Raw genomic sequence first — 16,864 nt, forward strand, 5'->3', positions numbered from 1 at the left:
CCAGTCCTTGCCTGTTAGAGGCTTTGCCTTTGAAGATGGAGAAAGTGACGGAGTTGCAATGAATTGAAACTGTAGGCTAGCAAGTTATTTTATCCATTGGAGTCAAAGAGTAGCATTGTGCATCTTTTCCCTTTCAGAAGAAGGAGTCATCTCTTCTTTGAAACGGTCAAATCTATCAGAATGTCGGAAGAAATGTACTCTGGGAATTTCCCCTTTAAGCATTGAACCAACTTTTTCTATGAAGAACTCTTTTTGAAAACAGTTGTTTCTTACAGAACCTGGCGACAGTCCCCTGTGCACTCAGAGATGTATGGCAGATACTTGAACATCAACCCAACAGTATCACTGCCCAGATTCTGTCTTGTTCTCAGCAAACGATAAATGAGACGTGATCTGTTTTCCCTATTTTTAAAGCAGTGGTGTTGAAGGTTAAACTTTTAGAGCAGTGTAGCAATGCTTAGGTCAAGCAAGACGTTCTTCGTCTGTGCTCAAGCCAAAGGCCTCCCTCATCAGCAGAACAGGTCGACAGCTGCCTCTGAGCCAGGACATCCCAGAGCCATTTGGCCTCGAAGTGGGTACGTTGCCAACCGGGCAAGCAAACTCAAGGTCCAGGTATCCTTCGCTGAACTGCCCTCGTTAGAATACTAAAAATCCGGCCTGTAGGTCAAGCAGACCCTTGGCCAGGTGAAGACCCTTCCCCTGAGCATGTATAGTAGTAGAAGTCTTGGGTCAGCACTGTTATAATTGTATGTAAATTACTAACCAATCCTCCTAGAGAGGATGGACTTGGAAAATTACTAACTCTGCCAGTTCTGTGTATAAATCTAGCGGGAAAAGGCCCATTGGGGTGCTTGATTTGTGGGAAACCACCGAGCCCCCAGGCTTGTGCAAGCCTACAATAAATAAGCAATGTCTCTCTGAGTGTGGGATTATTGACCTGTTGCACAGCGGGCAACGAACCCGCTTTCTGGGCACCAGCCCCAGCCCTGACAAACCGTCTCTCCCACCTCACATGGTGGCACCTGGGGAAGCGTTGGGCAGCTTAAAGCTGCTCCCCAAGAGCTGCCCCCACAACCCCCCTTTCGCAGTGAAGACGACCAGAATCCGGCAGGAGCACAAGCCTGAACCTGCCTTTCTCTGCCCTTGCAAGTGTTTGGGTGCCCCCGGAGCGGGGCAGAGAGACCCCTCCCCGCCCTGCCCGGGCTCCCCGCCGGCAGCCGAGCCCAGCCGAGCCCAGTCCAGCCCAGCCCGTGGCTCCCACGCGTGTCCTGAGCTGCTGCTGGGTGCTGGCTGCGGGCACAGGCGGGGGGGGCGGGGATGTGCGCGGGGGGGTGCGCGCCCGGGCGGCCCCGTCCGGCTGCCGATCCGCAGCGGCAGAGGCGGTGGCAGCAGCCGCGGAGGTGCCCACCGGGGCTGGCGCTGGCGGCGGGGGCCTCCGCCCAGGAGGCAGCTCTCCAGAGCTGGCAAGGGAGCGCTGGGGCGGTGGGGACCGGGGGATGCCCCGGGATGTGCTGGGGAAGGCCCGGGGAGCTGCCCCCGGGCGCCCCGGGGAGGGAGCGGGGCAGGCGGTGGGGTGGGGATGTCCCGGGAGTGTTGGGGTGGGGGCCGGGGGAGGCACTGGGGAGGGGGCCGGGGATAAACCCAGCAGACGCTGCAGGAAGCAGCGAGGACGCGCTGGGGGGGGGCACTGGGAGGGGCCGGGCCGTTCCTCCCCAGCGCAGCCCGGCACGTCCCCCGGTCCCTGTCCCGCTGCCGTCCTGGGGCCGCCATCGCTCCTGCGTGCTGGCCCCACCTGGCCCCTGGCCCCGCAGCGGTGACGAGCTCCAGGCCACTGGCAGGGACCCTCCTGGTCACCCTCCCCCTGTGCCGGCTGCCACCAGGGACAGGGACAGGGACAGCCCACCCCCACGAACACGGGGGTGCAGGGGCACAGGCCACCCTCCTCAGGGGACACGCTGGGGATATGACATGCCCTGGGGCGGTTTGGGGTCCCGCTGCCCAAGCGGGGTGCAGGCAGCCCCTGGCCCTGTTGGGGGATCACCCCCCCAGGGCCCACAACCCCCCAGAGACCCTACAACAAGGTGCATCGTCAACGGTTTTATTATCGGTGTGGTGTCCGTGGGTGCGTCCCCATCGTGCCCATCCTGCTTCCCCGTGGGTCAGGGTCCTGCCTGCCCCTGGGGGCGTTACACGGTGGTTTCCAACGTGTCATCCCAGATACCAAATCCACAGGGAGCCGGCCTGCAAGAAATATTTCACACAGCAACCCGTGAGGATGGGAACTGATGCCACCAAGCGCAGCAGCCACAAGGCACAGGGGGGCCGGAGAACAAAAGCTCAGCGTAAGCACGGGAGGTTATGCTGGCTGAGGAGTTTTGGGAGGCAAATCTAAGCACTGCAGAGCAACAGCTCCAAGCAAAGGCTCCTGCTGGTGTCTCGCCCTGCAGTGGGCTCCTAAGCCACTGCTGGGACGGATCGTGCCTGCAACTCCTCATTGTTAAGCATGAGGATCTCCAGCCACCGTCAAGTCACTGATGAGGCCACTTTTGGGAGCAAACGTGACTTGGGCAGCCACTCTGCTTGGGGTCAGAGCCCTGCGATCACCTCCTGCAGCCCTGCCCCTAAATTGGCATTTCCCAACAAGCTGACTGCTGCTTTCTGTGGGATGCTCCACGAAGGTGCAAGGGGAGAAAACTCTGCCAAACCCCCTCCAACTAATCTTGCTGCGGGTCCTGGCGCCAGGCGGGGCTTTACCTGTCACTGCTCTGCTTTGGGGTAGCTGAGTCACTGGTCTTCCCCAGTTTCAGCTGAACTGACTTTGCAACAGCAGCTTCCATCATCTTCTGGGGCTCCTGGAGCAAGAGGGACAAATCAAGTTCTCTGTCTTTGATCCAAGTGGAGGTAAACTAAACACCCAGCAAAAACAGTGCCTGCTGCCCTCTCCTTCTGACCCTCGGCAGCTTTAGCTGTGAGTGCAGCAGGGTAAAGTCCTTTCACTCCAAACACTGGACGTTAAAAACTCCATTATGGGCAAAGCTTTCCATAATAATCACCTCTGCTATAAATAATTCGTTTTAAAGATTATACCTCCATGCAAGTGTTAAGCTCCCTCCTAATTTAGGAGGAAAGGTTGCAGTGCGGGATCCAGGCTATTAGGATCTATTTCTGCTGAGTCCTGACCTTCCCCCAACATTTCAAGACAAGCTGTGATAGAAACAGGGGATCTCACAGCCTGAGGGTGATGTCCAGCCCCAGCACCCAGCAAGTGTTACCTCTTCTCTTTTGGCTTCATTCTTGGCACTGTCCAACAACTTTCCTTCTGGCATAAGGTCATCCAGAAAGCTGAGCTCTCGCTTCGAGAAGCAGAAATCCATCATCTTCCGGACAAAAAAGAGAGCCAAAACCTTCACGAGTAAGAGGGAAGATGCGGTGAGGCCAGAGATGATGCTACATCTCCCTCCAGCGCTGCAAACATCCCGCTGCCAAGCGGCACCAGCTCTTACCATCATGGGGAAGATGATGGCGGCAGGGGTCACCTTGATGGCCCAGAGCAGGACAAGGCAGACCAGCTGGATCACAGTGAAGAGATGCACCTTTCGCAAGGGGACGTGCCGCAGGTAGAGGAAATCCGGCTGGTGTTTTGCCGGCATGCAAAACAGCTTCAAGCGGTCAAAGAACTGCAAAATAAAAGTGAGAAGCGGCTACCTTGAGACTGCAGAAAGTTTCTGGCCCTGTTGAGACGTGCGGGTAGTTTTCAACACCTCACGTGCAGTGAGAAATCCTGGATCCCACTATGTTCCTCCTGGGAGCAGCAACCACTTTCCCTTCACTCCATCTATAAACCAACTTGCCCACGAGGGCTGCCCACCAACTTCCCATTATTCCACGCTGGTCTACTAACAGCCTTTCGTGGCCCACTGAATCCCCCAGCAAGGATTTCCACCAGTGGGAGAAACTGCCTTCCCTTTGCACTGAATTCCCCCATTGTCATGGAACCAAACACTGACCTGCTCTAAACCGTGTAACAGAGCGCGCTGAACCCACCCGCTCCTCCCAGCCCTCTACACCTGCCGTGCCTCCACCAATCTCCCCCTTACACAAAACGTTGTCGTGGCTTGCTTTCGGAGAGGTTTTTTCCCACACTGCTGCTTTTTTCCTGCTTCTACGGAGGTGAAATACCAGGGAGCCGACATGCTGCACAAGAGTCCGTACCTGAATTCCTCTGAGCGACGACACGCCCATGTAGAGAAAGATGCCATAAAGCACAGGCATTGGTATCAACTGAAAACAAAGAATGCAATCATTTGGGGGGTTAAACTGCATTTTCAGTATTACTCCTCTCTTCTACAGGCACTGCCTAAAATTGCCTAAAGCTTTCCACTTTCCACAGGGTTAGAGGTGTGTCGGATTCTCCCCATCAGAGATTCTGTGAGTGCGAGTGAGCTAATGCTCTGCTTTAGGCTGAACCCTGGAGTTACCTTCCATCAGAATAATCCTCTTTTCCGGAAAGGTTGGAGGAAAAGAGGGGATTTCACCCATGCCACCATACGCCATGTTCTGTTTCTACGTATTCTTGTGGCAACATGCAAAAGCAACGTGCCTCCTTTCAGCCTAGAGATAAGATTACTTTGTGCACATGGGGATGATGTCAGTGTGTTCAGCTACTGGGAACGGCAGTTCTGAGGCACTGTGGGGAGCAAACTGCAACCAGTGAAGTGCTGCCTGTTTGAAAGAGAGCAGATGTCCTGGTCTGAATACACTTAGTTGCAACCCATAAACACGGGTGGGCCTGAAAGTCGCCTGAAAGTTAAAGCCGTCGTTGCGTTGCTCGCTTGCCTCGAGCGCAGCAAACGGGGCTCTGAAGGGCTGGAAAGTGTGACCGAGGCTGGTTCCCACTGCGGGTCAAGCCCCAAGGTTTGGGATCCCCTCCTCCTCCGTTCCACAACCGCTCAGCCCTGCAGAGAGGGGACTACTTGTGCATAACCTCCAAGAAGCTTGCGGTGGTTGGGTGTTTTGCATTTTCCTCCTACCTTTAACAGAGAAGTGAAGAAGATGGAGCAGCCCATGAGCACAAAGATCATCAAGCCAGTGACCCTCTGCTCTCGTAGCCCCAGAAACTTGGGTTGTTCTCCTGGAGCTGAGCACTTGGACTCTACTTTGAGGCTGTTCACGTGGGTGATGGACAGGACGGTCGCAGCCACAAACCAGGGCAGCCCCATCACGGAGCACACCCCGAGCATCACGGCCACGATGAAAAGGTCCAGGTGGTACCCGCATCCTTTCTGCAGGGAGCAAAACAAGAGACACAGCATCCCACAGCACAAGAGCAAGGACAACGTTGCAAGTCAGGCTCAAACCCTACTTGAGCACAAGCCAACTTCTTGAAAATTTAAAACAAGAATTGGAAACGACTAAGGACGTAGCCAGCCTCTGCGCAAGCACCTTGCAGCAAAATCTGGCAGGAGTTCAGACAAAGTGGATTTGGAGAGACTGGTGTTTTCATTCATAAAGAAATTCCCACCACTTGCAAGTAAGATGTGACTGAGTTACCCCTGGCAGTGCATCAAAACAATTCGTTCCCCAGCCGCTGCCGACATTTTAAAACAAAAACGTGCTTCTATATTGCTCTAAGATTACTTTGGGGCTTCAAAAGATTGCTCATCTGAACTCCCCTGTCATTCGCTCCCTGCGTCATCATTAATTCAGGAGAGCATCTTGCCCCACAGCCTGACATTGTTCCAAAGCAAGGCCTTCACAAAGCATCTGGAGCTTCTCCCCATCCCTGCAGCCCAGAGTGGGCTAGAGGTGGGGCCATCTCTTGCAGCCCCTTACCTTCAGCCTGTGCTCCTTCCTGTTCACAATAACAGCAGTGATCTGCTGGTCCATGAAGATCAAGATGGTGCAGAGCAGAGCTGGGACGAGCGCAGCCAACACCGTCCACCAAGGGTTGGGTCCTATGGGGTTGATGAACCACCCGCGGTCGTCTCTGGTAGGCTGCAACAAAGCTCACACATCAGCATCATCTCCCAGCCCAGTCCCTTCGCTGGCTTTGGTTTTCCCTCCCTGCCTCTGTCAGAGCATCTCCCAGCCCTGGCTTCACGTCACCCTCTCCCCTGGGGTTCAGCAGCGCCAGTGTCCTCTGTGCAAGCACCTACAGATACTTCTCCTGTAGGTATCTAGTTTGGGGCTGTCTTCTCACTTCCAGAAGGAAACGATGCGTTCGGAGGTGGAAGAAGAGATGGGCACACCACCAGCACCTCCTCCAGACTCAGCCCTGTCCTGCCCCCACACCCCCTTGGGGCATCCCCAAGAGCTGAAACCAGCTCCGTGCCAAACCCCCCCGTTACCTTGAACATATGGGGGACGTGGAGCTTCGGGGACGGGATCCCAACCATGAAGTCCATGAGCACCATGATGACGATGGTGAGGAAAACAGCAAAGTCACTTACTGTGGACCGTACCTGGGTCAAGAAACCAGAGCTGAGAGGGGCATCACAAATGGGGCCCTAACATGAGGTGGAAGAGTTGGGGACATCAACAACGTGAAGGCTGCTTAACAAACCCCCCACCCGCCTCTGCAGACATGCAGCCAAATCCCTTGGTTAGGTGCTGCTGCTGTGTTTGTCCCTGAGAGATCTGGTGCTTAATTGGGTGGAAAAGGGCTGTTTGAATTCAGACCTTTAAAAAAAATAAATTAAGAAATAAGGAAATAGACGTCTGCCACTACAGCCACGCTCGCTGCTAAAATGGGAATAAGGCACCGAGGCACCGTTTGTTCCTCATTTGAACCAACTTTCCCCTTGAGCACATGACACACAGAAGGTGGGAAAAAAACCCGACACTTTGGAAGACCTGATTTCCCACTGCCTGAGCAAAAAATCACTCCGGGGCAGGTCGCGAGGCAGGTGGGAAATGCTACGATCGCTTTGCACTCATGGGAATGAGTGAGGGACACACAAGCTGATGGAGAGCTCGGTCTCCAAGGTCAGTGTTTCCCAGCTTGACCAAGTGGTGGTAAACACTGCTCAGTGCTCCAGGAAAGCCATTCTGGGAAATGAGCGTGGGGACTGCTGCGGGCCACCATCTTCTGCTTACTCGGGTTGGGAAGTAACGGCTGGTTTTAAACTTCTTCAAGAAGCTCGACAGCACAAAGGTGGAGAAGAAGAGGATGCAGCACCAGAAGAGGACATTGGGCGCGTAGGGGCCGTTGTGTCCACAGGCAGGTCCTTGAAACTCTCCATGCAAATATCGACATTCCTGGAGAAACAGAGCGTCAGCACACAAAGGCAGCGCACGTGCGGCAAGGAAACCTGGGATAACGAGCGGGATTTGAGGATTGTGGTCCATGACCCTCTGACAGCTGCTGGAGATTTATAGTTAATGAGCAGCAGCAGCTGAACGAGTGACACATGGAACCACACAGAGGAGAGCGGAGAGATGGGATGTGACGGGACACCACAACACAGAGCCACGGCACATCCTCCCCCAGAATGGCAGGTAGCCATGGCTGAAGAAGACACCAGAGGGGAAGGCAATGCTGGAAACTCTTGGGGATAGAGAAAGAGGGAATGGGGAAGGAGGTCTAAGACAACCATGGCAGGAAAGGAGAAGAGACAAATCGTCCCTTCCCCCAGCAATGGCTCAGGGCACTTACAGTCACCGTGAGGTTTTCCCAGGCGATGCCAGACACGTTGATGTTGTTGCTCTCCCAGAAGCGCAGGGTTTTGTTGCTGGGATGGGTCGGTGCCTCACACTTACAGCTGGGAGGAGAGGAGCCAAGAGAGGGGTCAGGGGAAGGCGGTGGGGGTGCAGCCCTGAGCTGCTGCCAAGGGGCAGCCGTGGTTTAGGAGGAAAAACCCACTAGTAGGTGGTGAGCAAGTCGAGCTTGCTGTGCATGTGCACAGGGTAGATCTCCCGCAGGTGACTCAGCTTCTCCAGAGCCTCGTAGATGAAGATAAGGCAGATGAGGGAGGCGAAGGCTTCTTCAGTGAAGCGGGTGATGTAGCACACCAGAGAGCTGGCGTCAGTGGCCACCAGCACGATGCAGAAGAAGGCGGTCCACAGCCCGATGCACGCCCGCAGAGAGAGATAGGAGAGCGCGTACTCCCTGGGAAACCAAAATGACACCAAGGGTGGAAAGGCCGGCACGAGGCTCCAAGCCGGGCCTTCCCGCAAAGGGGGAAACTGGGAGCAATTTAAGAGCCCGTCAAGGCTGTGGAGGGTAAATGCAGTTGCCGTGTACTACCACAGACAACCTCGGGGCTGCGGTGCAGAGTGGGGGGCTGCAGAAGGAGAGGCCAGTTGTTTCATTATCATCATTTAGCAGTTATCTAATGGAGGCTAATTGCAGCTGGTGCGCAAGGTGGTGTTCTCCCCCATCACCCCCATGGCCCAACACAGAAAAACTATTTGGATATTTGGGGGAAATGTCGTTCGTCTCCCAGCAAAATCCAGGCTAAAAAGTGCCTGTTTTTGTACTCAGAGAAAAGCAAGTCTTCCCCCCTTCCCAAACCAGACTGATTTGCCTCGTCTTCCTTGTGCAGCCCATCTTGGGCATCCACATTCTTGTGGATTCTCCTCCTGCCGCTGCTGCACTTCAACCCTAGAAACCCCAAACGCCCCCATCCATCCTTCAGAGGCTGAGGGCGCCATCACATACCAAAGCAGCAGCGGGCAATGTCTTGGACACAGAAGACAACTTAAATCTAACAACTACCACCAAAAAAAATAGAAGAAAAACATCTTTTCTCCATCACTGCTGCCTTCTGAAGGCTCTGGCAGCACCCAGCCACGGCAGGCTGCCTTACTTGCAGAATTTGTAGAGGATCTGCTCGAAGACAAGGACAGGTCCGGTGCTGCCGAGGATGGTGAGAGGTTGACCGGCAAAGAGGGAATACACCATGCCGGTCATGGACGCGCCCAGCAGCGACTCCATGGCACTCTGTGCGGGGAAGAGAGGCAGCAGTCAGGGAATAAATCATGAGGGAAAAAAACAAAACCAGAGCAAATTCACTGCAGCGAGGACTTTTGCACGAGTGTTACCCTCCCCCATGTCACCCAACACAGAGAGGTGCTCACGATGTGGTTATCGGTCGCCTCCCCCAGCAGCCCCCCAAAGGTGATGATGGGGGACATGCAGGCACAGTAGAGGAAGAGGAAGGACGCCAGACACTGCAGCCTCAGACCATCCCGAAAGTCGCTCCAGAACCACGGGGCTTTCCGCTTCACATCCCGGATCAAACCTCCGAAGAGCCTGGAGGAATGGACAATAAAAATAGACTGTTCCCGTGGAAGAACACATGGGAGTTTGCTCTGCTGCAGAAGGGCCCTCACAAGCGCTGCTCCACAGCAGCACTCGCCTCCTCCCATTTCATACCCAGTAGAAACAGGCCCACAAACACACCCCTCCAACCAAAAGAAAAAGGACACAACCTGAGAGCCTCTCCCCTCTTACTGCAACAGTCCCTTGCTTTGGGAAGCAGCAGAGCTCTACCTGGAGGCACTTACACATCTGCTTCCACCCCAAATCGGGAAAACCTGTGTGCAGTGATGCTGTGGCTGAGCCCAGCTGCCCAGATCTCCCACCTGCCCAGCCCAGGGGACCAAGCTGGTAACGTGGAGCCCCTTCACTCAACCAGCTAACCCCAGGAACCTGCTAGAAGGGAAGGTGCCTGCTCAGATTTGAGAGGCAAACAGAAAAAAAACCCAAACTGTTAAAGCTCACACCTTCCCGTTCGCTCCAGTTCAGGACTGCTGTGTTTCTCCAGCTCGCTGTGAGAAGCATTGTCATCGGGAGCTCCCGGCATCGTCCTTTTTTGCTGTTGAAATGGAAGTAGGATAAAGGTACGGATTTGCAAGCCCTGGCTTGCCTTGCTTCTGCTCTGGGAATGTGACTGTGTCAAACCAGACCCTGGGAATTCGGGCCCCTGAGCAGCATCCCCAGCCGGGCTGCCGTCCTGCCCGGCCCCCTCGCGCCTCCCTGCGCCGCAGCACCCACCTGCGAAGGGACGTTTTTCGGGGGCTCGATTCGGATCGATGGATCCCACTCTCCTGGCGGCAAGACCATGACCTGATCCAGGAACTCATCAACGCCGGCCACGAGGTCAGCCCGGTTCTGGGCTTTATAGGCCACGTTGTGGAAAACCTGCCGACAGGAGACAACCTGGTGAGAGGACAACCCATCTCGGATGGCCTCAGCAGTGCAATAAGCTCTTGGCTAAACGCAGGGTCATTTTCCCCACATTTCCTGCTGCAAATGGCAGGAAATATTCCCTCAAAAGGAAAAATCTGTGCATCCAGGTATCTGCACTCATCTGCACGAGGCCCCGTCCCCCACGGTACACCACAGCCTTTTCCTTCGTGAGCAAGGCAAGTTTTCCTGTCCCTCACGACGCCAGCACTGGGGACAGCATGCTGGGGACCCCAAGGAGAAGGACAAGGTGCAGGATGCACCCCGGGTGGGATTTCAGCCTCCAGCAAATGCGCATGTTTGCTTTGGGGTGAGAACGAGGGGTGGGCTCTTCGGACCGCTGCGGGCAGCTAGGACAGCAAATCCTCTTCCTCACTACTACAGACAGGGAGAGGGGAAGAAAGCCAAAAATGACCCGGAGATCTCTCATCTCATCGCACCTCCTCTGTCATGACAGTAGCCATGGACCTGCCGATCTCATGGTACTGATGGCCTTTTCCTTCTGGTCCGAGCACAACAAACAGGAACCTGGGCAAGAAAAACAACATGAGAGAGACGAACGTGCCCTTGCTCAAAGGGCACCCAAGGAGATCCCCGGGAGCTCCCAGCCCAGAGCACAGCTCAAGAGGGGACCCACAGGCTCACCGACTCTGTGGTGAATTTGAAATTCACCAAAACCGATCCCAAATCTAACTTTTGGGCCAACTTTCACTAAAATTGGCCAGTGGGTTTAAAAGATACAGCAGGGAAGGGGGAAACAATGGTGAGGAGATGTGCAGGGGAGAAACGTGCTTGCTCCCGCTGGCCTCGTTCCCTTGGGACACCAAACTGATGCACGCAATCTGATGTTGTTTTGCTGGGTTTTTTTAAATAAAAATTCTGTGCTTCAGACCTTGTTGGGATGGGAACTTCTGTCATGCCGGAGAGGAGGACAGCCGGGGTCAGGCGGACAAATGCCACGATGGGCTGCTGAAGGAAATCCAGCTCTCCTACGAGCACGTTGGACACTTCAGCGCCGGCGGGAATTTTCTTCAGGAAGCGCAGCTCCGCCTGGGCACAACAAGCAATTCTCAGGCAATTACGCCAAAAACAAAGCCCGCAGAACTCTGCAGCCAAGTTTGCAAGAGCAAATCTGGCCCCAAAAGTGTAAGAAAGCTAGGAGTGTCTCACCTTGCTTAAACCCATTGTGCCGGTCTCTTGGTTCTCCCCATTTTTAGCTTCTGCACCTGTGGGATAAGGAAGAGGGGTGAGTGTTTGGGCTGGTAGGAAAAAGAAAAACAGTCTGAAAGACAGACACAGTGCAACTGGGATGCTTCCCCTCTGCCAGGAACAGTCTAATGGGGCCGCAGCCCTGCAGGAACCCTCACCTGGCTTGTCGAGGGCATGCAGGTCTGGCGGCTTCTTGCTCTCATCAGCAAAGAAGTGGGCAATGTTAAAAAGCTTTTTTCCTTTTTTCTCATCCTGATGGTGATGCTTCTTCATAAGAACTTCTCGAACCTTCGCCCGCACGTGCTCGTCAAACTCCGTGGACTGTTCTTGCTGGCCCAGGATCATGTCTGGGGATGGCAGAGGGAAATGAAGCCATCAGAGCAGAAACCCCCACAAGTCCTGACCCCCGAAGCCCCCAGGGAGAGCTGTGCCACGCAGGATACCCTAACGCAGGCTCAGCCTTGCTTAGCAAGACGTTTTAACGCAGTTCATCCTTTTCAGCCACAGCAAGAATTTTCTTTTGCTAAAAGACATCATCAAAGTGCTCATTCATCACTCCGCTAAGGTAATTATTTCCCATTCTAAATAATGCAATTCTCTTGCCCTGTCTGGCCGTTCTGTCTGACTCCACACAGTGAACCAACTTAAAAGCAATCTACAGCACAGACTTTGCCAGAGTTTCCTTGGCCGATCGACTGCAACTCGCCATGCCCACGGTACCTGCGATCTCTTCAATGCTGTTGGCACAAACATCCAGCAGCACCGTGCCGTTGAGGATGCAGCTCCTCAGCTCAAAGAGGCTGTGCAAGGACAGCGTGGCCACGTAGGGCTTGCTCCAGCGCTCGCCGCCATCTTCCACGTCCTCCTCAAACTTCAGCCACCTGCAGACATCGGGCACCGTCAGTCCCATTGCCAGAAAACAGCCCCAGCTCTGCAGCCCCCGGGATCGAGCTGTGGGGTGCCGAGACCAGAAGGCTCCTCACAGCAGCACCTGCAGCTGCAAAGCCTCATCTCCCGCAGAGCAGAAAGCAGAGCCTGTGGGCGCTGTCAGCACGGGGACTCCTCTCCTACCGCAGCCGGCAGCAGAGACTTACCGTGCTGTTTCCTTCCACTCGGCATCTTTACCCTCTTTCACACAGATTTCATCCAGCTCAGTGAACAAGTCATGGGGGACGTGCTGATCGTCCTCCTCGGTCCCCAGGATGAACTGCACCTGCTGGGACGGGGTGTCTGGGGGCAGAAGACAAAGCCCTGTCCCGTTACTGCGCTTGAATACGGCCCGTCACGCTCACGTGCAAAGTGGGCATCGGATCAGCACCAGTTCAGCCACAAATACTGAGCTGGGCCCTCTCCCCTGGCTCTGGCCAGGCTTGCACAGAGCCTCGGAGAAGGAGAAGCATCAATTCCACCTCTGCATAAGAATGGACAGCTTTCCTTCCCCACATTTCCATTCTTAAAGCCAGGATCCCTCTAAGGAAGGCGAGCCTAATTCCATTATGCATTTAACTGCCTTAAAGAGAAAGAAATCTGAGAAAAGTTTGGAAAAAGGGGGTCTTGCTACATAATGCACCTTCCCCTCAGAAGAACAGCAAGAGACTCCAGCTAGCCACATGGACCCCAGCACCCACGTAGCCCCAAGGAGTTTAGTGAAGGCCGCGGCGGGACTTACAGTGGTAGCCCGGCTCCGTCGGGGCAGAGTCCTTCTCCCACTCCCATTCCCGATGCTTCTGGCTGTGGGGTGGGTGGTGCCAGTGGCTCTGCCTCACCAGCGGCATCCACACGCCCATGGGCAGGGTCCGGTGGCCTGAGGAAAAGCAGCATTTGCAGCACACTCACTACTGGGGGATGGTTGACGCGGACACCACGGTTAAATCAGTGCAGCTATCCCAGGAGGAAACCCCAACTTATCTTAATTTTGTGATTTTCACTGGATCCCTGAACGTCACAGACCTGCCCTTTTATCGAGGTTTATTCTACCCGAGCTTTGAAACAACTGAGCAACAACAAGCAATGGCTCTGGGTCATTTAAAACTCACACCGTGGCCTCCACGGGGCCTTTTTTCCCTTTGTTAAAAAAGCCATAATAATAAACTCTGTGAAAAGAACTGTGCTGCTTTATTCAGAAGCACAGCACCTGCAGAGACTCACCTTCCAAATCCTCCCTCTCATAGTGAATACTGAAAACGTTGCTCACGTTTCCCCGGTCAATCTCTGCCTCTTCGTCGTGTCTCTGGTTAGCAATGAGAAGAAGGTATGAGTTGGGGCTGGGTGTGTAGAGCTCCCTTACGTCCTCCCACCCACCATCCACGCCGGCCTCCATGCGAGTCCACGAGGCCTCTGCGTGTCTCCTCCTCCAGGCACGCCCTAAAAACATGGACTTGTAGGAGCTTTTTCTTCCCATACCCAAATAAAACAGCTCATAACATCACCTATATTGTACACAACGCGAGCCAGGAAGTATCTACAACAGGGGGAGAGAGATGAGGGTTTCAGACCAGAAAAACAACACTGTTTCCTTCATGTCCTTCCTTTCTACAAACAAACAAAGATGGATTTCCAAACTGGGGAAAAAAAAGCCAAACCCTGCACTTCTTATCACAGCAAGTTTCACTCTCCAAACGCGATAACTGCAGGACTCACCAGATGGCCCTTGGCCACAGGACATGGCCACCAACAACCTCCAAAGGCTCTCAAGAGCCTGCAAGGGCAAAGCTTCATCCTCAGCCCTACGAGGCTCCAGCTTCCCTTGGTGCAAGGGCGCTTCCCACCAAACACACCGTTTTTCTCCTTGCAAAAGCCAAGGGCTGAGAGCTAACGCCCTCCTAGCCTGAAGTACCACTGCCAGCGCTGCACAAAGAGCAGTTGTGCCTTAAAAGCTGAAGGAGAACTACAGGGGCAAACAGAAATAAGTCCTTTGCCTTCTCTTTTCCCCTTACCACCAGGGCTGGGGAAGGGCATTGCCAGGATTATCGTGTTCAAAGCAAGAAAATCCCAGCCACTGGGTCTCACGCTCAGGTCACAACTGCGACTCTGAAAGGGCCTCCTGGAAGCACTCGATGGCACCGGTTAACCTGATGGGCAACAGGAACAAACGCTCCTGTCTGGAGACAAGTTTGCTGGTCCCCGAGCACTTATTTCAGAGCCGACTTGTTGCTACCTGCCTGCCAGCTCCCGGGACTTGCCCATGTTACCCGGCACCCAGGTTAGCGTGCGCCTGTGGCTTTCCTGCCCTCTCCCCGAAGACAGCCTCCACCACCTTCCGTCCCTTCTGAGCAACATGTCCTGCTCCCCTCTGGATTTGTCAAGAAAACCCCAAACCCCAACCCTGGAAAAATCACAGGATGAAAGGCCTTAATAAAATTGCTTTAGATCGCAATTTAAATAAAATAGCAATTTAACTAAAATCAGAAGCTCAAGCGTGTTCCGTGGGGGTCAGAGTGGGCATAAATGGAGTGATTTGGGAGTTGCAGCTTTCAAACGGCCCACGGACAACAGGGGGACAGTCTCCTTCTCTCTTAGAAACGCTTTTCCTCCGTGCTCCAACCAGCGACGCTAAACCTGCCCCAGCAGCCCTCCCCGGCGCAAAGCGTCTCCCCCTGCCCGTCCACCTGCGTACCGGGGAAACGCCAGAGGGATTTCAGGGAGAGTTTTCCCCCTGGCTGGGGGATGCTCAGCCCCTCGGCAGAGCCCCAGCTGTGATACCTGTAACTCTTCCAGAAGGGTCATGTTGTAACCCCCACTCGGGTTCATCCTCGCGTCAGTCACCGGTTTTGGGGACAATCGACCCTCCAGAGCAATTGGGAGTCAGATTCCCCTGGGACACCACTGCAGCCTCAGCGAGTGGAGCTCAAGTGACCCCCAGGGTGCCCCAGCTCCATAGACACCACCGTGGCCATTATGACCTCATCAGCTGTGATGCGGAGCCAGGCAGGGCTTTAAAGCCACACACCCCAAGTTTTTGGTAAAATGTGCTGGGGGTGTGCAAGCTTTGTGGAGAAATCCCCTTGCCCCCTGGCCGGAGTAAAACGCACATCACCGTCCACAAGAAGAGTTTTTCATAGACTGACTTGGAAATGGCATTCACTGCCTGGGGCACCAGCAGGGAGATGGTTCACAGAGCTGTGTCAAGGCACATCACCAGAATAAAACACCCCTCCACCACATACAGATGCTGTCAGCCCACAAAATGCACTAATAGGCCTTAATGGTCCTGACCATCCTCAGCTGAGACCTGCACCCACTCCTGTCCCTTAGGGAGAGGAAGGTCCCTGATGCTCCCTAACGCTCTCCTGATCCACTCGTTGGCCCTTCATGACATATTCATTTCCCACTTTCACCCGGGGATAGCACAAAGCTTTCAGCAAGTCTGCTGAGTTCAGACCCATCAGGTACGCTGCTTTGTCAGCCTCTGTAAAACAAATGAAAAAAAAGCTAAAAGACTTCCTTCTTAACCGGGACAGACAGAATGTGTTGGAGCCAGCCAGAGCTCACTCTGAAACCTGGCAAACTGTTTGGCTTTACACTATGCACAAAAGCTTGAAAAATGTTATTTACTCTTCCAAACAGCCTTGTAGGGCTGGTCCTCATGATTTGAGTGGCTACAGAAGCCCCAACAGGTATGGTAAAACCAGTGAGTGCATTGGTGATGGGACAACAGTGTTTTTCCCTTCAGGCCACTTCTCCACAATGTCACACAAGCAGAACAATTCTCGATGTGTTACCAGAAACTGGTGAACACTACAGTAATGTGTCCCAGACACAAGGTCCTTCAGCAGAGCCATCAGGAAAAAAGTGGATGCAGAAAATGACTCTGCAGAAGGTGGTAAGTTGAAGGTTGAACCTCATTTTTATGTTCATCAAGGAGAAACTGCTTCTTTCCTGGAAGACTCCTTGTATTTCTAGTGAAAAATGGTATGAAAACAGTGGGAAATACGTCTCTCCAAGTCATTTGTGTATTACCTTCCATGCCGTCTGGTTCTGCCTGAACTTCATGTTCCCACAGTGCAGGATTGCCCCTGTCAGTTTGTAAATCCCCATTCTCTCACTGGGGCTGAAGCCCAAAATGTCAATGGCTGCCTGCACAGCGGATAGATCAGCTGATTGTAACAGTGGTGATGGTGGAGGTCTCTCCTTGCTAAATGTACACACATCTGTGGCAACAAGTTCCTCCTGGTCATCAATGCTGGCCACAGAAATCTCCCTTTGGCTGATGAAGAGGTGGTCGTACAGGTTGGTTGTGATGAGGAGCATCTCTGAAAGGCAAATGAAGGAGCGAGAGCCAGATGCTGGCAGTGAAAATGGAACAACGGCTCAGCAAGGTTTCACAGGCTTTTTTTCCTTTTGCATCCCCAAAAAGACAGAGTAAAGCCATTCATCTGCCTTCCGCTGGATGAGCAGAAAGTCCCTGGCAGGTTCTCAGTCCCACCAGTTTAATATGCTGTGAACTGGGAGCTGAACATTCAGCAC

At 54.0% G+C, this 16,864-nt stretch overlaps 1 protein-coding gene across 3 annotated transcripts; it reads right to left on the reverse strand.

Moving 5' to 3' along the window:
• Positions 1–2,082: 2,082 nt before the first annotated feature.
• Positions 2,083–15,164, reverse strand: LOC141937608 (electroneutral sodium bicarbonate exchanger 1-like). Of its 3 annotated transcripts, XM_074855547.1 has the most exons (24): positions 15,101–15,164; positions 13,547–13,628; positions 13,068–13,202; positions 12,493–12,628; positions 12,119–12,279; positions 11,557–11,745; positions 11,360–11,415; positions 11,082–11,239; positions 10,630–10,717; positions 9,998–10,144; positions 9,727–9,818; positions 9,079–9,253; positions 8,808–8,941; positions 7,862–8,107; positions 7,655–7,760; positions 7,096–7,257; positions 6,348–6,461; positions 5,833–5,994; positions 5,031–5,282; positions 4,213–4,281; positions 3,504–3,677; positions 3,273–3,404; positions 2,755–2,852; positions 2,083–2,241 (listed from the first exon to the last, which is right to left on the reverse strand). In XM_074855547.1, the coding sequence occupies exons 1-24, from the start codon at positions 15,146–15,148 to the stop codon at positions 2,187–2,189; spliced, it is 3,171 nt and encodes a 1,056-aa protein (XP_074711648.1). In that variant the 5' UTR covers positions 15,149–15,164; the 3' UTR covers positions 2,083–2,186. The 3 variants fall into 3 exon arrangements, with proteins under 3 accessions (XP_074711648.1, XP_074711647.1, XP_074711649.1); XM_074855546.1 differs by lacking the exon at positions 15,101–15,164 and having other exon boundaries at positions 13,547–14,654; XM_074855548.1 differs by lacking the exons at positions 2,083–2,241; positions 2,755–2,852; positions 3,273–3,404; positions 15,101–15,164 and having other exon boundaries at positions 3,535–3,677; positions 4,098–4,281; positions 13,547–14,654.
• Between the last annotated feature and the right edge of the window lie 1,700 nt (positions 15,165–16,864).

This window comes from Strix uralensis, chromosome Z (assembly GCF_047716275.1).
Source record: "Strix uralensis isolate ZFMK-TIS-50842 chromosome Z, bStrUra1, whole genome shotgun sequence".
In the NCBI taxonomy this organism is placed as follows: Eukaryota; Metazoa; Chordata; class Aves; order Strigiformes; family Strigidae; genus Strix; species Strix uralensis.

Bases quoted from the DNA above. Each gene is read 5' to 3' on its own strand.
- LOC141937608 (XM_074855546.1), bottom strand. From the start codon at position 13,799: ATGGGAAGAAAAAGCTCCTACAAGTCCATGTTTTTAGGGCGTGCCTGG. The intron at 11,746-12,118 runs GTACCGTGGGCA...TGCCATCCCCAG, and splicing joins CAGCATTGAAGAGATCGCAG to ACATGATCCTGGGCCAGCAA. The intron at 6,462-7,095 runs GTAAGCAGAAGA...TTCTTGACCCAG, and splicing joins GCCGTTACTTCCCAACCCGA to GTACGGTCCACAGTAAGTGA.